The sequence below is a fragment of the Heteronotia binoei genome, chromosome 12, assembly GCF_032191835.1.
Source record: "Heteronotia binoei isolate CCM8104 ecotype False Entrance Well chromosome 12, APGP_CSIRO_Hbin_v1, whole genome shotgun sequence".
Lineage (NCBI taxonomy): Eukaryota > Metazoa > Chordata > Lepidosauria > Squamata > Gekkonidae > Heteronotia > Heteronotia binoei.
In genome coordinates this window covers 46,448,544-46,471,029 of record NC_083234.1, presented here as the reverse complement: position 1 = coordinate 46,471,029, position 22,486 = coordinate 46,448,544, and the positions used below count along the sequence as shown (strand labels likewise).

The window sequence follows — 22,486 nt, the reverse complement described above, 5'->3', positions numbered from 1 at the left end:
AATTAGAGTTTGTTTTTAGATTGTTATACTGTTTTATTCTATGAATCTGTTTTTAACTCTGTATTATTGATTGTTGTTACAGAGCCCATTCGGGAAAGGGCAGGCTATAAATATGATTGAATGAATGAAAGAATGAATGAATGAATGAATGAATGAATAGTCTGAAGTAACCTCCACAAAGATATTCCTAAGAGAAATGATCACATTAACACCATAAATGACCATGCTGTTTTTTGTTTCACAATCTGAATGAAGACATCTTGCTAACTCCCACTGAAGAGACACAAAGAGAGGTGGAAGGAAGTGATTTATTCAGGTTTTCATATAGGAAAGGAACAAAGTGGGGCTTTACATCCCTGGACATGGGGTTGAAGGGTCATCAGCCTTATAGAATTTGTAGGTGCATGTGTCTGGGTCAGCAACTGCTTTGCATCCTTCAGCAACTGCAATGCCACCATATCTAAAACAAAAACAAATAGCTGTAAAACAAGGTCTTTATTCACTTGCACAATGCTTGTTTGCTGGATCTGGCACTGCAGATTTAGCAAACCCAGCCTTATAAAGTCCCTCCATTCTTGTACGTTTGTGATAGGGTAAAGATGAATTAATACATTTATTCATTCATTTATTTAGATATGTGTCACCTCTCCAGAGACCAGCTAGAGGTGGTTTACAAAGAAATGTGACTGCTTGGGGAGGGAAAGGCACCCTCACATGCTCACAGCTTTTCTTCTTTGGTAGTTTCTCACCCTGTCTAAAACTGAGCTTTGAAGGAAGTTCTGCACCTTTCTATCAAGTTTAGTGCCGGTTCCTCTGTCCAGTGTTTATGTCTCCACTGCTGAGTGGATTTTTGTATCTCTGGTTAACTGTACATACAAATCCACCTTCAGTGTGGATTCCATGTGCCAATCAATCCCATCCAGTAAATCTCACTGAGTCCAGTGGTTCTTACATCCATGAAAGACTCAAAGGACTGCAGTTTTATATATGCATGAGAAATCTGCAAAGCCTGGGCCAGTGGCCTCAATGGTAAATTATCAGAATATCTAGAAAAAGTTATCAGGGCTGAAATATCTCTGAAAAGTGCACTCACTGATATGGAGGCCCTTCTTTTGATCTTTGAAGGGGGAGGGCATTCCATTGGCAGGGAGGTACATTCTGAATCTTTCTCTGAGCCGTAGAGTTCGAAGGTCATCTAGTCTAACCTTAGTTTAGCTCCATTTATTCTCATGTCACGTGTTCCATTGAAAAACACCTCTGACATTAGCTTCCTCCCAATGCTGTCGAACTGGATAAACTGATGTTTGCTCCTTGTTTTAAGGATGTGAATTTTAAGAAACAAATTCCCAGAATACTGTATCTATCTGTCCATACATCTAATTACATTTTACTCCATCATTCTGCCAAGGGCAGGATACAAAGTTCATCCAGTGCAAGACTCTTGTTTCTTCCATCTTCCCAACAATGTGAGGTAGGTTAGGCTGAGCGAGGGTGACTGACTCAAGGTCAACCACTGAGCTCCAGTGGAGATCTGAACCCTCATCTCCTAGTCTAACATGCTGCCAACCACTACACCACACTGCCTGTCACCATAGCTGTTCACATATTAACTTAATGAGGCATTGCAACACAAATAGAAGCTATATGTGCCTATACCTGATACCAGTTATCTATACAATGCTCCTGCTCTCCTTGTGAGAAAAAACTCCCATTTAGGGCAAGATATATTCAAATTTGGGCTCCAACCTACCTGGAACAGCATTGTAGCTCTCCTTTACTATTGCACTCGCATCTCTGACAGTTTGCTGTGTTCCACTCAGACTCCAAGTTATGCTTACTCTTATCATAAGGATCAATACAGCCATTTGGATCCACAAATTTACCTGGTGGGGGGAGAGAAATCTTTGTCATTTTTATCTGTAGTAATGCCATAACCTCCAAATGCCAATATAAAAGCCTTCTAAAAATCAAGGAGAAATGCCACTCTGCATAAATTTTAATCTATGTGTTTTAACTTATATATTTAAATGGTTTTATTGTTTTATGACTGTGATCATAGCAAATTATGACTCTGATGTAAGCTGCCCTGAGAAGAAGAAGAAGAAGAAGAAGAAGATGAAGAAGAAGATGAAGAAGAAGAAGAAGAAGAAGAAGAAGAAGAAGATGATGATGATGATGATGATGATGATGATGATGATGATGATGATGATGATATTGGATTTATATCCCGCCCTCCACTCCGAAGAGTCTCAGAGCGGCTCACAATCTCCTTTACCTTCCTCCCCCACAACAGACACCCTGTGAGGTGGGTGGGGCTGGAGAGGGCTCTCACAGCAGCTGCCCCTTCAAGGACAACCTCTGCCAGAGCTATGGCTGACCCAAGGCCATGCTAGCAGGTGCAAGTGGAGGAGTGGGGAATCAAACCCGGTTCTCCCAGATAAGAGTCCGCACACTTAACCACTACACCAAACTGGGCCCACCTTGGTGGGGAGGGCGGGGTATAAATCAAATTAAACATAAACCTAAACAAAGCAAAGACTACACAGCACATATATAGTTCACACAGTACACATATTGGCTGGCAAACCCTGGGGAACTGATGAGGGTGGGACTTACTCTAATGGGATTCCACATCACCACCACATCACTTCTGGCAAAACACACACACACAGTTTCCACTGAATCCTAGAGCAGCTCACAACATGGTGATGTCACTTCTGGTTATGCAGCCAGAAGTGATGTTGTGGGATGGTGTTCCACTGCCACCATTTTCTGCCACACTGAGGCAGGCAAATGGCAACCCATATACAGTATATATACACATATTGCTTTGATACTTTGGCAAGCTGGAGGCATTCTACAAGAACAGTACATGCAATCACAGTGCATGTGTTACCTGAACTGCCTTGTCTCAAATTTAGATGGGGAAGTTAACATGAGACCAAATATGGCAGACAGGAATAACAGGCAGGAAATACCACCTGTGTATAACAGGATCAGTTCTGAGAGACAAAACTTCTCACTGACACCAGATTTCAAATTGAATATAAAGATTTTATAAACAGAAATGAAATATGAACTTTATTCAAGTTGGTGGCCTAGCATGGGGGCTACACATGGTTCTACCTGGCAGCTAAGCAGACACAAAGACCTCCACCCATCAAAATGCTGTAGTAGAATCTGGAGTTTTAAATGGGTTTTATCCAAATGGTGTTTTGGATCTCTGACGAAGGAGTCACAGAATCAGTGAAGCTATAGTGATACTTCCAGCTCCCAATTTAATGGTGATCGTATGTAGGAGATTCAACATAAAAAGAATAGGACAAGGAACCTAAATATAGGGGAGGGGAGGGGAGAGGATAAGATTCCTGCCTCACATTATTGCAGCAACTAAATGGGTGAAAAGTCAAGGTATTGGTCATGCTTCAGCAACCACACCCAAACCAGAACTCTCTGGTTGAATTCTGTGGTTGAAGCCATGATACTAAATTAAAAACTTCTGATATTTATACCTCACTTTTCTCCCCATTAGGGTAGGAAGGCAGCATGGTATAGGTCAATCTTCTCAGATTTTGGAAGCTAAGCAGGGTTGGTACTTGGATGGGAGACCATCAGGAAGATTCCAGAGAGGAAGACAATGGTGAACCACTTGCCTTGAAAATCCCTTTTTGGGATTGTCGTAAATTGGTTGTGAGTTCACAGCATATTCATACCTCCTATATTTCTTTCCAATGGAGACCCAAAGCAGCTTACACCATGGTTGTCTCCTCCTCTGTTTTGTCCTCAGAAAAACAGCCCTGTGATGTAGGCTAATCTGAGAGAGAGCCACCCAACAAGCTTCCATGTGAGAGTGAAGATCTGAACTTGGCTTTCCCAGATTCTAAACCAACACAGTTCCCACTATACTACACTTCAAATGGGATAATACTGATGTAAGTAGGTAGTACAAATATACATAGCAATTGCATTCTGTCAAAATCACATTTTTGAGCTGAAAAATAACCCTTTGCCTTTTACATTACCATCTTGCATGACTAGTTCGGGTGTTCTCAAAAAACAAGCTCCATGGCACAAAGTCAGGGTGATACATGAGACAGTCAAGATTAGAAGGACTTTCTGAAAAAGAAGCAACAGAAGAATAAAAGTCAGCTAGAAACATCTTCAAGTTCTTTGAGAAATTCTGTTCTAAACTCCATTCAGGCTTTGTGATTAGTTAACATTTAAATGTTTTTTACTGTATTAAAAAAAGCATAGGATTCAACAGGTTGCTTCAGAAATTGGAGTTTATCTTCATAGCTTTGACAGCAAATTCAATTTGAAGTAATTGACAAGGAGAAGGCTGTGGTCATACAGATACAATGGGGTGTCGCATTAAAGCACACTGTTTTGGAAAAGTAGTAGTTTCTTGCCAATTTGCCCCCCAAATCCTATGGATGTGATACAAAAGGGGAGGGAAAACTCAAGGACAAGTGCAGTGGACAGCACTGTATGAAAACTCTGTAGATGTAAAAGATGACTAGAATGAATCCAGAGTAGCCACTGGTTCAGTTACTCAGATCTTACACTGGCTGTATGAAAAGACTTAACAGAACAAAATATAACTCCTATATTTATTTATTTAATCAGATTTATACCCTGCCCTCCCCTGATGGGCTCAGAGCAGCTAACAACAAATAAAAACAACATAAAATATTAAAAACAAAATATACAATAAAATCATTTCCATTTTATAGTCATTAAAAGTCCATGATGCACATTGATGTTCTAGTTATTCTGATGTTTCTGGTTTCAGTTATGTTAGTTCAGTGAGATTGTCAGTGCTGTGGAATAATAGCCACCTCCCCTTAACCATTAAAAGCAAGTTTGAACATAAGAAAGAGGCATGATAGGTGTCCTGGGAGCTGGGGGGAAAACAAAATCAGCATAATGGAAAACTGAATTACATGCTCAACAACAAGTATACCAATTAACTGTATATGCATATAGCTACTTTGCGTAATCTCTCACCAGATTCTGAATTTGAAAAGATTTTTGTATTGCTGGCAGTCCTGCACTGGCAGATGTGACACAAAGGAGGGGTTGGTGTGGCTTAGATGGACTAGGAGTCACAGGGAGGATAGGAAATGTCTGGAATACCTTGTTTCCTAATTCCTTTTCATCAGTTTGAGCCCATCCAGAATAAAGAAACAATTGACCATAATGAGATGCAGAAAGGATTTTTTTGCTTACCATCTTTGCTGTGCAATGTAGAAACCTTTGTGAGAATCAGCTCAGTTGGCAATAGAATGTTTCTTACCAATGTCTGAGGAAATCTGCTACCCAAATTTATACAGACCAAAAGAGGGAGAGGCTAAGCTGAGGGAAACATCACTCTTTCCCTGCTGTTCTGGGTGAATTGATATGTAAAAAGAAAGTTGACAAGAACTAAATATTTGCTTCTGACTAAGCTGGTATTTGTTTTGTACAATGATAAGGGCAATAGCTGGCAGTCTTCTTCAGAGGTGCATGTAGATAAGGACAAATTTGGCACTAAATCAGGATCTTCTTGTAAATGATGCATAGGAAGTGATGATGAACCTCAAAAGAGGGTTAGGATTGGGTTGGCCAAGTGAGGAAAGTTCTGTCATGGATACATCTTATCCACTAGGGCAGGAAACTGAGTACTTTTTGAAGGGGCTGAAAGAGCAAACATGGCTAAGAGAGTGGAGAAATGTGTCAGGAGGTATGCAATCTGCATTTGGGCTTCACTTAACATTTCGAGTTGATTTGGGAGTATAGGGAAAGACTGTTAGAATCAAATAAGTTTCCTACAGTAGCTGGCCAGGTGGTTCTTGGAAGCCCACATTCTGCACAATCATGAAGTGACAACAGAGACAGCTGTTAGTAGAAAGGTGGAACCTGGATCCAACTCATGCAGTTGGAAATCTTGCATAAAGCCTATTCATTGGTGCTCAGGCATAATATCAAAGAATTTCAGTGAAAGAAAAATGAATCTAAGCAATACATTCTGGTACCATTTGTCAGAGAAGTTATATACTTAACTTTCAACTGAGGTTTATGACCCAACAGAAATTTTGGTGGAACTTAAAGGGCAGAAATGGATTTATGCAGAAGCTGAGTAGACTACAGTTTAGGACTTCCAATGATGTGGGACCGCTAAATGCAATTTTTAAAAACTAAATTCCAATGCGCAGTTCTGGTAATGCTATGAATCCTTGTCAACATAGCCGTTGTGAGGGGCTGTCGATAGACCATCTCTTAGTGAATGACATCAATTAATTGAACCTAAAATAAAAAGGATTTAAAATTCAGCTTGTCTAATAAAGGAGGAAATGTTAATTCTGGCCCCAAATCCCAGAAATACAGGTATTCTTGGCTGACGAGTTAACATTTCTCTGGCCTCAGCTGAAGCCTCAGATTCCTAAATGGTGACACAAAGTATCATTTTCACCCACAGAGGAAATTCAATCACTTCTGAGTTATGTTATGGTTAGTTGTTAACATGCTCATGTTGTGAAGATAATGTGTTTGAAACCCAGTAAGCATCTGTTTCTTTTTGGATGAATCTACAAAATGGAAGTACCAAAGAAATACTTTGAACTTCATAAACTGATATAACAAAATACTAGTAAAATAAATTATCCATTGGACTACAAAAACAATTTCTGTTTCATATTTCATGGAAACCTTGAGTGCCATAAAGATTTTTTACCCAAATACCAGAGTATCCCCACATAACATGCCAGGTGTGATTATGTCACTTCCAGGTGACATCATCACATTGGGCACCAACAAAGCTCTTCAGAGGCGGGGCTACCACCACCAGCCAATGGCCATATTCAGGTTGGGAAACTCCTGGAGATTTGGGGATGGAGTCTAGGAAGGACAAGGACCTTTCTAGAAGTATCCATTTTTTTTCAAGGGGGACTGATCTCTGTAGACTGGAGATCAACTATAATTCTGGGGGACCCCCAGGTCCCACCTGTAGGCTGGCATCCTTAGGTGGGTGTGGCCATTATAAGGCTTCTCGTTGGCTGCCCTCATTCAAAGGAAAGGTTTTTCCTTTACTGCAATAGCAGCTGCAGCCACTGGAGAATCAAGAGGACTGGTAAGCACCTAGGCTTTTTTAGTCAATGTGTGGCTCAATTCCCCTCTCAGGCTTTAGTCCTCTTTATTCTCCCTTCTCTTTCTTTCGTTCCCTTCAAACTTTTCTTCATTTCATTTTCTTCATTTCCCCTTTTGCAATTCTTTTGCAAAGTGAGGAGAGCAGGGCTTTTTTTTCTGGAAAGAGAAGTGCCAGAACTCTCAAAAGGAAAATGAAGAAACCCAACGGTGTCCCTCATGCACTTTTAAACATTTTTTTAAAGAATTTTTTTTCCACAAAGAGGTTCCAGAACTCTGTTCCACCATGTTCCCCCAGAAAACAGCCCTGGAGGAGAGAGAGATAATTTGGCTCTGCTTCCTGTGGCGGCCATTTTATATTTGACTCCACCTCACGTAATAGCCATTTTGAGATGGCACTCAATAACCCTTCAAAATTCAAAAGATGCCTGCAGCCTCAAAAAGCTTGAGGACCCATGATGATCTAGAGAGGAGTTTTCTTCCTGCATGAGGCCAGAGTGTGGATACGGTTGCCTGACCCATGCACTTCCCTGCCACTGTCAGGAAGGGAGGCTTCATACCCCCCTCCCTTCCTGTTCTCCCCTCTCCCTGAGAGAAGGGTCTATTGTGATGCCGGTCAAAGTGGGTAAGCATGAGGAACATGAGCATGTGGAACACTTTGAACTGCCAGGCCTGCATTTCTTTGCCTGGTCTTTGCCTGGTCCTGGCTTTGGCTCTGGATGTTCTTTGTTCCTAGGGGAGACTCTGGGGGTGCTGGAGATTGACAAAACTCATGGAGGCCCTAGTCTTCCTCTTTCACTGGCTGTCTTGCTGGAAGCCTGCTGTAGTACAGAAGGCCAAAGTTTTGCCTCTGGGGCACAGGTATGGCAGGAAACTACCCAGTCTCTGGTTTAGTCCTCCACCACCAATCAATAGGGTAGGGAGGGGAATTGGAGGGGGGTGGGATGGCATCCTGTGATGCCATGAAATCTCTTCTGGATGCACAACTGGAAATGATGCTAACACATCATGGGACACCCTAGGATTTCTAGATCATCTTGTTATTCCTGAGTACTGACATCACTTCCAGCTGGGCAGCCAGAAGTGGTGTCATGGTATTACAGGATGCCTTTTTGGAAAGTCTCTACGCCACCAGTCTCTTGAGGATTGCCAGCCAGTGGTGGATACAGGGGATTTCAGGCACAGGGGATCACAGCAAGTAGTGTGAGTCAGAGCACAAGGCTCATCAGCAGTTTATGACTCTTTCCCTAAGGAGTATTCACATGAACAACTTCTGGTTCAGGGCAGGTCCTAATGGAGCCTGCATCAGATAAAGCAGTAGGCAGAAGAAAGGGAGAGGGGCCAAGGGAAGAGAGAACAGAGGAAGCAGGTTAACGAGAGAAGAAACTGAAATGAAAGTAAGGGTCCAAGGAAAAGAGATTTGGACAGGACACGCAGGGCCTTATTAAGGAAAGAGGAAGCCTGGGCTGAGATGATGGAGACGAAGAACCAGGGGATGGAGGGAAGAAGGCAAAGATGGTCTGAGGAAAACAAAGTGCAAGAAAAAGGGAGGTGGACCAAGCTAGATGAGAGCCTGGTGGTAAAATTGGATATGATACATTCTTGTTCCTGTAGCTGTAGTTCATTTAACAGCCGTGTTCCCTTTTGCATTCCCACCCTCACATCACTAGTGGAAGACAGATCCTTCATGGACATCTTTTCTCACTCCTGAGAAATACTTTGTATCTTTAGTTTAAACATGAATTATTTTCAGGGATCAATGATAGAAGGGCAAACAATGAGGAAAGTTGGCACATTCAGCTTATCATCCCAGCTTTTATAATGCACCAGCCAAAAGTCTTGTCGGGGGATAAGTGGCTCTGAAAGGAAGAGAGTGGAGTCTGCAATCAGCCACTCTGAGTTCCAACAAGAAGGCGGTAAGCTAATCAGAGCGGAACAGGGTCTCCTGGGTCAACCAACACAAAAAATAAAACCTCTTTGAGGCAAATAAGAATTCAGTGTCAGACTCACTTGGTATTTATTTTGTACTAAAAACTTGTAGAGGCTGGCAGAGCCTTATCGCCTTCAGAAGTGTTTACTGATAAGGCAGGCCAAAACCCCAACAGGATCCTCTCATAAAGCAGCAGGATGAGGTTGTGCCCATAATAAAGGAGGAAGTGTTCATTTGAGGCAACAGTACTGAGAATACTATGTGTTTGTTGGTTGATGAGTTTACATTCCTATAGCCACACAGGGAGTCCCCTGATTCCTCAGTGATGTCACAAAATATCACTTCACACATCTACGAGATTTAATCGTTCCTAGGTTGAGGTGTTAATATATACATGTCACGATAGTAATGGGGGAGTGAAACCCAGTGGTGTACTCTTTTCTACTTCCTGAAAAACTGCTTTAGAAACTCTCACAATGGAAATGTTTGTTAAGGGATGTCAACTTGCGAGGTGGGGGGGGAGACAAATAAAAATGAAAGGTTCATAATCAAATGAAAAATGGAAATGGGAAAACAACAATGGTGATCTAGAGGGAATTCAGCTTCTCTGTCACACGGGTACAGGTTGCAGAAGGGAAGCTGTATTTCTGTGTTGCAGCAAAACCAGAAAAGAGTCTTATGGCACCTTAAAAACTAACAGAATTATTAATGCAGAAGATTTCATAGACCTCACTTCATTAGATGCATGAAATGAATTATCAGTCAGCTGATTACAGCTTCTTTTGCGGGGGATGATTCCCAGTTCTGTTCTGATTGTCACTGCAAAGGCAAAGACATTCACAATGGCAACAGTTCTTCACACAGAGATTTGCTTCATGTTTCTCCCCAAATATTCCCCCTCACTGGCTCGATTTTTGCCATTTAAACATATATATAGATAATTTATCAAAACACCAACAAGCTTACTGGCCACGAGAAGAGGGCGCTAGACGTAAGAATGTGGGGAGGAGGAGGAGTGAAAATCCATACCTTTCTTTGCTCCCTTTCCCATACCTATTTGAAGTATAATCTTCCAAGAAATATCATAAGAAATAGGTTTGTGGAAAATTACAGCAGAGCCAGGAAAAACATATAATATTGGTTGATGCAGTTGTGCAGAAGCCAAAATTAAATCCTTTGAGATTTGGCGTAGGGGTGGGAATGTGGAGCAAGAACTCAGTGAAACTCTCATAAACACAGAGGAGAAAATCTATAAAGAGTGGATTAAAAGGCCATGAAATACAAGAGTTTTCTGTGCAAAACTCAAGTGTACAAGATAAGCACAGCAACTATAGTTATAATTGGTGGTCACACTGTTTCCTTAATTATGTTAAGCTATTTAACTATAGGTTAAATTCCACAACAGGTTATTTCCCTACTGATGTTCTGTTGTTAGGGAGATTGTGTTAGGAGGACCAAGTACAGCTGCCATAGTCAATGTTCTCACCTTAAGAGCCTGCTGGATCAGACTAGTGGTCCATCTAGTCCAGCAGACAACCAGTTGCCCGGGGTGTGTGTGTGTGTGAACAAGTAGGACATAGGCGCTTCTCTGCTGCTGTTTCCTAGCACTAGTCATCAGACGCTGCTTCTGCAGATAAAGGCTCCCTTCAGTCACCACGGCCACTGATGGACCTCTGCTCTTGTATGCTTTGGCTTTGTGTGGAAATGTTGTAAACCAAGGGTGTCAAACTCATTTGTTATGAGGGCTGAATCTGAGATAAATGAGACCTTGTCAGGCTGGGCGAGGCTATGTTGGGCTGGGCTATGTGTGAACCTATTTAAGATTAGGTAGCAGAGATATAAACTTTTTAAAGGACACAGATAAACATGATAAAAATTTTTTTTAAAAAAAACCTTAAAACATTAGCATTCATTCGTCTTAAAGGTGCTTTCTTTGTATTTCTCCCATGGGATTCAGGGAATTGGGCAAAGAAAGCTCTGGCTCTTTCCTTCCCTTGCCAGGGGGCCAGGAGGGAGAAGAGCATCAACCAATGGAGAAAATCAACATTTTGCTCTGTAACTGTTGTGTGATTGAGCAAACTGAGATGCATAAGGAAGCAACAGAGGGAGGGAGAAGGAAGCAGACAAGAGCCAGTTGTTTGGGGGCCTGATAGGAGCCCTCTGGGGGCCTGATTTGACCCCCGGGCCACATGTTTGACACCCCAGTTACTATGCAGGCAGACAGCTAGATCCATTCAGGAGACTTTTGAAGAAGTTTCTCAGCAAAACATTCATAGTTGTTCAGAAAAAGTCAAACAGACTGGGCTGTTGGTTCCATCTGATCGACTCCTTCAAGCATGACAGAGTGCCAGGCATAACAGTGAGCCAATCTGTGCTGATGGGAAAGACAGGAGACAAAGTTGCTTTTGGTTGACACAAGAATATACAAATCAAGCTTCTTTTTGAATAGATTTCCCCAGGGGTTGTTTTGTAGAAAAAAAGGTGGTGGAGCTCATCCAGGGATTGTTATGCAGCTGCACCTACTATTCAATGGACAAGGTGAGAAGGAGGAGGTGGAACTGTCAGAAAGGTTCAGGAACTGCGCTCCTGTAAGCTCCCACTGAATCTGAGGCCTGGATTTCCCTGAGGGGACTCTGAAACAAGCCTAGAAAGATCTCAGTCAGCAAATGACCTCTCCCAGTCGCTTCATGTACATGTTAAATAGCACGGGGGACACAATGGAACCCTGTGGGATCCTATAGCATAAATGTATCTGAGCAGCAGTTCTACAGCACCAATTACTGGAATCACTTGGTCATTTTTCTGCTGAGCCAGCCTCTCCAAAGGTTACCATGATTGATGGTATTCAAAGCCAAAGAAAGGTCCAGGAGAATGAACAGGGAGGCACTCCCATGTCATTCTCCCAGTGAAAATCACCAAGGCCATTTCCATCCCCAAACCATGCCTGAATCCAGATTGAAATGTGTCTAGATAATTCTGGTGTTCCTTACTGAATTGCAGGATAACAAAAAAATGTTGGCAACACTGAATGAAAAGTCCAATCCTGGTTTATGACCCTGTGAAGTCATTATACACATGGTCTCAGACTAACCTACCTCACAAGGTTGTTGTGAGCATAAGATACAGGAGAGTAGAATTAATAAAATTGCTTTGCGTCCCCATTGAGGAGAAAAATAGTATGTGAATGAGTAAACAAGCACCCAAAAGTATTAATAACAAAAAAATTAGCTCCAAGGGCATTGTTTAAAACAAGGGTGTCTTACATCAATGGGACTTTGGCGAGCCAGCCCATGTGTGCCATAAAATGTAATGCCAGGTACCAGAGATAAAAACTTTATAAAGGACACAGAGCAAGCAGTGCATCACTGGGCTGATGCCCCCATGCTACTTGAAGTGATGATGATGATGATGATGATGATGATGATGATGATGATGATGATGATGATGATGATGATGATGATGATGATGATGATGATATTGGATTTATATCCCGCCCTCCACTCCGAAGAGTCTCAGAGCGGCTTACAATCTCCTATATCTTCTCCCCCCACAACAGACACCCTGTGAAGTAGGTGGGGCTGGAGAGGGCTTTCACAGCAGCTGCCTTTTCAAGGACAACCTCTGCCAGAGCTATGGCTGACCCAAGGCCATTCCAGCAGGTGCAAGTGGAGGAGTGGGGAATCAAACCCGGTTCTCCCAGATAAGAGTCTGCACACTTAACCACTACACCAAACTGAAGTAGAGAGCAAACCCTTTCCCCAGCCCGCTCTCATGGTCAATACTCTGAGCTGGGACTTTGCAGACTTCTCCAGACCCCCACAAGGTTTACTCAGAGTGTCAGTGGTTCTCCAGGGTCTCAGGTTAAAAATCTTTCTCCTAACCCACAGAGTGGTCCTTTTAACTGGAAGTGCCATGGAAAAAACCTGAGATTCTCTGCAAGCCCAGCAGAGGCTCTTCAACTGAGTCACAGTTAGGGTTGCCAAGTCCAATTCAAGAAATATCTGGGGACTTTGGGGGTGGAACCAGGAGACATTGGGGTGGAGCCAAGATCAAGGCTGTGACAAGCATAATTGAACTCCAAAGGGAGTTCTGGCCATCACATTTAAAGGGACGGCACACCTTTTAAATTCCTTCCTTCCACAGGAAATAATGAAGGATAGGGGCACCTTCTTTTGGGGCTCATAGAATTGGACCCCCTGGTCCACTCTTTTGGAAACTTGGGGGTTATTTTGGGGAGAGGCACTAGATGCTATACTGAAAATTTGGTGCATCTACCCCAAAAAACACCCCTCCTAGAGCCCCAGATACCCGCAGATCAATTCTCCATGATTTTCTATGGGAATAAATCTCCATAGGGAATAATAGAGTTTCCACAGACATTTCCCTCCCCTCCCCCCACTTTCTGACGACCCTGAAGTGGGGGGAGGGTCTCCAAACCAGGGGATCCCCTGCCCCCACCTGGGGATTGGCAACCCTAGTCACAGTCACTCTTTCCCAATTTGATTAGCCCAACAACAACAACAACCAAAACTGCTCACATCCCCCCCCAAAAAGAAGTGAAAGTGTCTTTAAAGTCAGAAAAAAGAAGCTCCATTTAGCAAAGCAAGCAAGCAAAATATTCAGATCTCAGAAAGAACATTCTCAGATCCCCCTTCACTGTCAATTATGTACATTTATTTTGGGGGGCTGGGGGATGAGGAGGAGGAATGCTCTGCACAAGAGGTATGTGCACAAGCCCAGGGAGGAGGAAGTACAGAAGGTTGAAGGCTGAAAGCCACCTCTAGTAGCATCTCTTTCTGGAGAGGAAATAAAATGTTTCTAATACTTTTGCAATGTGAAGTTACTTGGGGCAGAGAGAAGAAACCAGATACAGCTTTGCATAGTGCAAAATAGCTTTGCAACCCATATGACAGGAAGGCTGACTTACAGTCTTGTTTGTGCAAACCTTCCCACAGCCCCCTGGAACTCTGTCTCCAAGTGATCGGATGCAAAAACAAGAAATGCACAAAGAGGGGAGGAAACCTCTGATCACCTTCCCCATGGGCAGGAGCCCAGACTGCTGCAGTGGTTCAGGCAAAAATCCCCTGTTGTGGTCGAGTGTCACTCATTGTCCCCGCTTCTCCCTCTTCACCCACCCCAGCCCAGGCTGAGGGCTAGCCGGTGTGGAATGGGTGGCCTGTGAAACATGAGCAGGGGCTCCCCTCCCCAGCCAGCTGGACCCAAGGACAGCACCCTGCTCCTCCTTTCCACAGTGTAAATGGGGCAGGGCTTTTCTGGAACTGCGCAAAGCCCTGTTATTTACCTTTATCTCGGCCACTGGGAATCCGACAGGGCAGATGGCTCTCCAGCAGCTCAAAGAGGGTCTGTACATGTCTGGGCAGGGAGGCTGCAATGGGCAATGAAGCGCACACACTCAGCTGAAGTTCAATCTGCACGGGCTGGCTGAGTAGAAGGCACTTCCACTCCCACAGGGCTCTTCCTGAGATCAGCCCAGCCACACACCCCTCCGTTCTCCTCCTGGCAGCACAGCAGAGGGGAAAGTGGCCAAATCTGCTCTCGAGGTCCGTGGGATCTGCTGCAGCAAGCTGCCCGCTAGACTGCGTTTGTGGGTGGTGGCCAATTTTGTGCCTCTGCGAGGCCGCTCAGGGCCCCTAAAGGCATGGGGGCCCCAGGTAGTTGCCATCTAGGCCTATTTGTTAATCCAGCCCTGGAGATTGTATCTCATGAAATTCCAAATGGTCCTTCATATTTGCTATTGCTGTTGCCTGCAGGAGCATTCCAGTTAACAGATCTGCCCACTCTCTGTGGAATGTGATCTCACAAGATGAATCATTTTCTTGCAGAAGAAGAAAAAGCAAAGCTCTTGCTGCAGTGAACTAAAGATCAAGATCGCAGTCCCACCAGGTTCTGTGGGAATCACTGGTCCACACCATTAACTTTGAAGGTAATGTCTACTTCTCTGTATATGTCTTTCTCTTTCCATGGCTATGCGCAGCAAGTGTGGATATTGGAAGGGAAAGACACTTTCAGGGAAGTAGGTATAAGACTCAGAGCTGTGCATTGCAATTTCCCCCGCTGCAGATAATAAATTGGTCAGGCAGAAGAAATGGGTCAGTCCTTTGTCTCCTGTACTAACTGTGTTCAGGGCTTTCCCACGAGAATTCCCATCTCCAGTCTGAGTCTGCATGTACTGATTAACTGATTCAGCATACCTCCAGCCATCCTCATGACAAAGCTGAATTCTACTAGTTGAGACAACAGGAAAGGTGCCTTTTAATAAAACCCTCTCAGCCCCACCCACCTCACAGTGTGTCTGTTGTGGAGGGAGAAGATATAGGAGACTGTCAAACTTGCTGGGCCGTTAGCAACTATCAAGCAGACTAAAACCAACTGGGAAAGTATTTCCTGCACAGGAATACAGTGAAGATTTAGCCACTGTACTGTTTCTCTGCCCTTATTCATCATGCTGAGGGAAAACATCATCTGCTAAATTTCTGCATGTCAGGAAAATTCAACAGGTTTAATCATGCAATCATAAACGGAGTTACACTTTCCTAAATCCATTGAAGACAGTGGGGTTAGAAAGGTGTATTTCCCTGTAGAACTGAACTGTAAATCATTTCCTACCTACAAGGAACCCTGGGAATTGGGATTCTGGGAGAGGGGGCTTGTGATCTCTAATGACAAATTCTCCACACCCTCACCAAACTTGATTATTTGAGGGAAGCCCTGAGAGCTGTACACCAGTGTTAAACCAATATGAGTTTGTAGCAGAAACAGATCAGAGTATTAACTTGTTCCATTGGGGCTCTATTTAGTCAACATAATCTTAATTTTCTTTGCACTTTTAAGAAACCCACTGCACTGAAATTCTGAGAGCCAGTTTGGTGTAGTGGTTAAGTGTGCAGAGTTTTATCTGGGAGAACTGGATTTGATTCCCCACTCCTCCACTAGCAGCTGTTGGAATGACCTTGGGTCAGCCATAGCTATCTCAGGAGTTTTCCTTGAAAGGGCAGCTACTGTGAGAACCCTCTCAGCCCCACCCACCTCACAGTGTGTCTGTTGTGGAGGGAGAAGATATAGGAGATTGTAAGCAGCTCTGAGTCTCTGATTCAGAGAGAAGGGTGGGGTATAAATCTGCAGTCGTCGTCTTCTTCTTCTGAACTCATTCAATCACTCTTCCACCTGAGGAATACTCAGGGCTTTTTTTGAGCAAGAATACACAGGATCGCAGTTCTGGCTGGCTTGGTGTCAGGGGGTGTAGCCTAATATGCAAATGAGTTCCTCCTGAGCTTTTTCTACCAAAACTATAACCAGCTAAATGTCAGAGCCTCCCCACTCCCATCCCCAAGAAGATGAAGAGGGGTCACCAACATCCGGACTGCCACCCGGATATTTGGCAATCACCACATTGCCACTGAACCGTCATTAAACTCCTTCTCTTCCAGAATGACAACATAAGGAGGAGAACCAACCTTTTGCTTCTGTCTGGCGTGGGAGGAGTGGTCAGAGTGACAAGCATTTCACAAAACTGTAAATTGGCTTGTCACTTAGCACTCCCTATCACCCTTTGTCTTTGCTGATGGGTCCTGTTTATTTTATGATCCAGTTTGCCATTTAATCTGTTTGTTCACTGAATAGGAAGGTTTTGTTTTGTTTTGTTTTGCTTACGTCCTGACTTTCATCAAAAGGTGGTTCTCTTCTGCGCACGGAACAGTTGAGCCTTTCTCACACTTTTCCACACAGGAATGGAGGAACATTTCAAAAACATAACTGTGCTTCTGTGTGAGTGGAAGGAGCCAAGCCCCATAAATCAGAAGGGCCCGCTGCATCAAGTCAAGGGCATGCACACTTTGTCAAACAGGATGGAATCAGCGTATCAGACTTGCCTGTCCATATGGTTCCATCCTGTTTGACAAAATGTGCATGCACACAAAAGCTCACATCCCAAGTAAAACTTGGTTGTCTTAAAGATGCTATTGGACTCTAACTTTGTCACATTGCTTTAGACCAACACGGCAACCTGGATCTGCTGTTTGTTAGGCTTTGTTGGCCACCTTGAGGTTGTCAGTGGAATGGCAGGCTGGCAGTTCTACCTATCTACATATTGGGGCCTACAAGGAACTGCAGGGAAGGAGATACGTGATTTGGGCACCTTTGCTCCTGCTCCCTACACCCCCAGCTTAGGCTCACTTGGCCCTGAGCCTTAGTATTCTAGTGCTACTGCACAGTTACTGTGGGCACCAAGAGAGTTGTGCACACAGCCTTCCATTGCAGCAAAACAATTCAGGATTGTAGTCTTTTGACTTCTCCCCCCCCCCCCCACTGTTTGAGGAAGGACAGGGGGAAAATAGGGGTTGGGGAAGCACCCCCTATGCAAATTTCATCCCCTATTCCAGGATGTTATAAAAAGCAATGGGGGCTTGGTCTCTTCAGTTGAAAGATTCTTGGAAGTGCAGTAAATTAGGGTTACTTTCTCTCTAACGTTCATTCATCTCCACACCTGGACATGTTTAGTTGCAAAGCAGTGTGAACTAGGGAACCTGCAGACTTCACAGTGAACATGTTCAATAGACAAATTTACACCTTGAACAGTTTCGGTCATCTGCAACCTGAACTTCCTATCTGTTTGCCTGTCTATCACTTACCTTGAACAGCTGTCAAACAGCTGTGCAGATGCAGTGGCAATGGACTTTCATTTATTTTCTTTACAGGGGTCTTTGCATCTGTGCAGTAGGTAAGATGACTCTCCCCAGGATCATGGATGATTGGGTCAGGAAATTAAATGAAGTGGGGGGAGGGACCTCATTTCCCAAGGCTGTGTGAAAGTGTGGATCCGTGAAACAACTAATCAACAACACTGACTTTAATGCAAACCAAAATCAGTGTTGGAGATCTGGAGATCAGTTATAATCCCAAGAAAACTCCAGGCCCCACCAGGAAGTTGGTAAGCCTAGCCTCAGTGAAGGCAAAATTCAACTGGTTGGCATGGCCATCACTGGCAGAGATTCTGCAGGAGATGGGCACTGGGCAGTGATGCATTCCATCTACTGGGGGAGTTTCCAGTATTCAAGCCTTCCTTCCTTCTCTACATAAACATACACATGGACATGCATTGTGAGAAAAAGACCCCTAATTTCAGAACATCATAGTCACCTGTTTGGTTGCCAGGGTGCCTGGAGATTCAACTCACACACATCTGCCAGGAGAATGTGGGTTTTGTCTACCAGAATGTAAGGGACTTATGTGAATACTAACAGCCACAACATTGCAGCAGCACTCGGTATCTCTGGAAGAGTGCTAACCAGGAGAACAGATGGGTTTCCAGCCGCTCTGTGCATGCACCATCTCGACCGTTGCAGCGGAAGAAGTTGCGCCGCCAGGAACTGTCCGGGCAAGCGGATTCCAGCCTTGACCATAGAATCCATATTGGTAGGCTAACATCACCAACAACTACCTTCCTGCAGTGCCAGACTCCATGACAGCGAAGCGGGAGGCTCACGTACTCAACAGATGTCACCAATGCATAAGGCAATCAAGCTTATCTTAGGCGTTGATCCTGTCAGACTGCCTAAAGCCTTTGTCCAACGGAACCCAAGACAAAGGATGGTGCCAGTAGAGGAATGAAGAAGAGGAAGAACATCTTCACCCAGAGCCAAGTTTCTTTGTATAGATCGGGTGTTACCTTAGGTAGCAATTTGGCCATCTATTGTCACCTTTTAGATAAGTTTAGATAGCCTTTAATCACTCCCACCCCAATAATTTCACCCATTCTTTCCCTTAATGGTTATCCTGGAGCCTCTCCCTTTGGCCCATTGCTACCTGGAAGTCCAATCAGGTAACCAAGGCCAGGTCTGCTCATTGGCCAGGTCTGGGCATCCAATCAAGTGCCCCCAATAAACTGGCTATTGGCTACTGCACAAGTCCAGCCCTTGTGGTCATTACGGAGCCTCTTTTTCTGAGGTCATGTACCAGCTGACCACCTGTCATCTGCCCCTGTATCTCCTACCCCCTAAGGGCTCAAGGTAGTCCTTATAATCACAGTCCTAACTCCCCACAGGTGTGCATCTAGCAGTACCCCATTCCTGCTGTTTAGATACACCCCCAATTCTTGGCCAGTTGAGGGTCCCCTTCCCCATAGTGCTCGTTTGTCGCCATTGGAGCCTTCCTTGAAGACTACGATCTGTAATTATCACCCTGTTTGTCCATCCTTATGTTACCTCTATGCATTTCTCTCTATTTTTATTAGGACTGTATGTGTGTTGTATGTATCCATTACCTTGTATGTGTGTTCTATATTTTTCTGTAATAAATTTTTAATTGTTTTACTTAATTAGTGTCCTTGGTAAATTTAGCAATAATTTCTGGAAGTGGAATCCTGTATATATAGATTCTAGATCCTTTTTAAGCCAAAGGTGCCCACCTGTCAATTCCCCAACCTCTTTTGAGGGCATTTTGGCTTACAGCATACTCCACTATTATAGTGACAGAGGTTTGGGCAATAAATAAATAAGACATCAGTTATCCCGAGGTGGTTAATATTGGAGCCATGAGTCATGTAGGAAGTCTCAGTGTATGACATCAGTGACTCATGGCTCCAGTGTTAACCACTACTACTTTTTTGCTCCTTTGGCTTCTGATCTGCCTTCTCGTATTATTGAGGACCTTCCAATGGTAAATGCCACTGAGTCCAAACCTACAAAGATGTTGTCACAATCATAAGATCTGGAAACATGCTTTTAACTGTACTGCCTTAGAATAGTGGCATACACACAGTTCTCATTTTAAAGGGCCCAGGTTGCAGCCGGCTGGACCTTTGGAATTTTTTTCATATCTTAAATGCTCCCAAAGGAGAGTTTTGCCCAGCACGCTTTTGCTTTCTGTCCATTTTTAATCCTCCTTTTCCTTTTTTAATTGCTTGAGAAAAGCAATGAAATGCTGCAGACACTCAGCAGCTAAATAAAACCAATGTGAAGACAAGGCTAATATCCCTTGTGCCTCTAAAAGGATTTCTCAGCCCTTCTGGCTGCTGCTGAAGTACATGTGTGCAAAATGGAAAGGCAGTTTTAATTGCTTCTACCAGCTTTCTGAGTCTGTGGAGAAAGGCTGCTTTACAATATTTTTTTCTGGTTTTTCTACATGCCAAGGAGACCAAGGACTGAACCCTGCGGGTCTTCAGGGCTGACGTACATAAGTAGCCAAACCTTTTAAAAATGTATAGGAAGTTTTATTTAATATCCTTCAAAATAAAAGTTTAATCTACATGCTAACACACTAGAATCACACAGCAAGAAAGCAAGAAAAATTAGCTTAACTAAGACATTCCCAAGACATGTATTAGATGGCACAAACCTTCAGTTCAAGAGTCAAAGACCACATAGGTTTTTTGCCAAGCTGCATCAGGCGATGATGACAACCAATCAGGATACATTCTTGCTGGAACCCTCTAGAAAATTACCTCGTCACTCCTGATTCCTTGCCTCCTATCCTATGGAATCCAAGTTCTCATAAGAAGCTAATTACCCATTTCCAGCTCTGGCCTTGAAGATAATAAGGACTGTGTAGGCAAAGGAACCAATTAGCAAAACAAGCCTATTACCATTCACATTAACCCTTGCAGGGGTCAGGGCCTCACACACTATGTTTTACAATATATGGGTGATTTCAGTCTGAAAATTCAGCAGATCTTAGGAAACTTCCAAATGCAAAACAAAATTGCTAGCTGCATTCTGAAGAAAAATGATAGATAAGAGGGGGAGGGGATTATTATGCCACTTGTTCTTTGTGTGATCTCAAGAAGAGGTGCCAGATGCTTCTGCAGGTTTAGCACCAAAAATTCCCCAAACAATATTATGTGCCCAGGCAACTGAAGATCTTCCCCAAGAAAAGTTTTCAACAACCTTGATGTATTTTTTCTCCTCTAGCTCTGAGGAGAAACAAAGAACCAAGCAGGACCCAGTTGTCAGGCCTCTAAAATATTATTGGTTCGCTATATTTATATCTAACCGTTTTCTAAAGAAACAAGGCAGCTGACAAAGCAGCTTTACATACAAAGCTAGTAAAAGTGGCTCTCCTTGTATCTCATGCCCTCTTCTGGAGTCAACATGGCTTTGTGGTCTCTCCCTCTCTTTCTGCTAAGCAGCAGAATAGCTGGCTACCAGATTGCAGCACAGTTTCCAACATATCCTTGAAACCTTAGGGCAAGGAACTTGTTTTTTAAAAATAAAAATAAAAATGAAAGAGCTAAAATTCTCCCAGAGGCAATTGTGAATGATTCAGTGCACTTAGTTCAACATGGATGTTAGTTGGCTGAATGTTTGTGGAATCAAAGCCCACCTGTTTACATTACTGCAGAATCAGGAGGACATAGATGCGGAAGGAGTGTCTTCTTAAGTGGATCTAGAAACTTAGCTTACGTCTCCAGTTTGTGCACCACTGGAGCCGGGAACAGGATTCAAGCTGCCAGATTCTAGAGCCTTCTGTATGTTACACAGGAAGTCAACTGAGGGGGTAGAATTTTGAAACGTACAACTTCCAGACGTATCTTTTTAACTCACACCCTCCCTCTACATTTTAAAAAAAGCCTCCTGCATGGATGGCTGCCTTCATAAACTAGCACATCAAAGAGAGGTCTGTACTTAAACTTCCCTCTCTCTGGTTGCTTTCCTGGAAGTCATTTGTTTGAGCTGAAAACAGAAGGGAAAGAGCTAGTGACTGGGAAGTCATTCATTATACCAGAAAAGGAAGAAAGTGGAAAGGGATTTCTGAATGGGATTTACATCCTAGTACTTATGGCATAGAATTTGTCAATGGGGAAGGCTTTGGAGAATATAGTGCTATAATGTCACGCAGAACTCCAGTTTCAGTTCTGTTTGTAGCCAATGCCTTTCAGGCAGATGGTTCATTTTTAATACGGGCAGACCTTCACACAGAGCCCTTTAATTATGCTCTATCCAAAGTGGTATAGCCCTCTAGCCCCTCAGTTTGCATTATCTATAAATCATCTATTAGTTTCATCATAAGCAAGCAGCATCATGAAGTGGAAATAAAGTGACAGAGTCCTGGGGCAGTAGAATGGAATGTGCCACATTTGAATTGCAGGAGAAAAATCATATCAGAGATTGTGAGGTTTAGCAGTTAGTATGTTGGTTTACAATCAGAGAGACCCATAATCAAATTCCCACTCAGCTATGAACCTACCTTACAGAATTATTATGGAGATAAAAATGGCAGATAAACTAAAGTAAAACTTCCCTTCACAAGTAGAAAGCTATCACAGCAGCGTGGGCTAGGATAGAGCCCTTCTTCCTGATGTGCTTATTTTCTACTTGCAAGATTTTTTTATTCATTCAACAATGGTGTTCTCTACCTGCAACAGAAGGTGTTATTCTATCTGTTTGCTACCTCAGGATTCTGTTGCTTCATCTAGCTGCC

At 43.4% G+C, this 22,486-nt stretch overlaps 1 protein-coding gene across 1 annotated transcript; it reads right to left on the bottom strand.

Annotated features, from left to right (window-relative positions):
• Positions 1-290: 290 nt before the first annotated feature.
• Positions 291-5,494, bottom strand: LOC132580776 (small serum protein 5-like). Its single transcript, XM_060251845.1, has 4 exons — positions 5,230-5,494; positions 4,023-4,116; positions 1,751-1,883; positions 291-460 (listed from the first exon to the last, which is right to left on the bottom strand). The coding sequence occupies exons 1-4, from the start codon at positions 5,230-5,232 to the stop codon at positions 349-351; spliced, it is 342 nt and encodes a 113-aa protein (XP_060107828.1). The 5' UTR covers positions 5,233-5,494; the 3' UTR covers positions 291-348.
• Between the last annotated feature and the right edge of the window lie 16,992 nt (positions 5,495-22,486).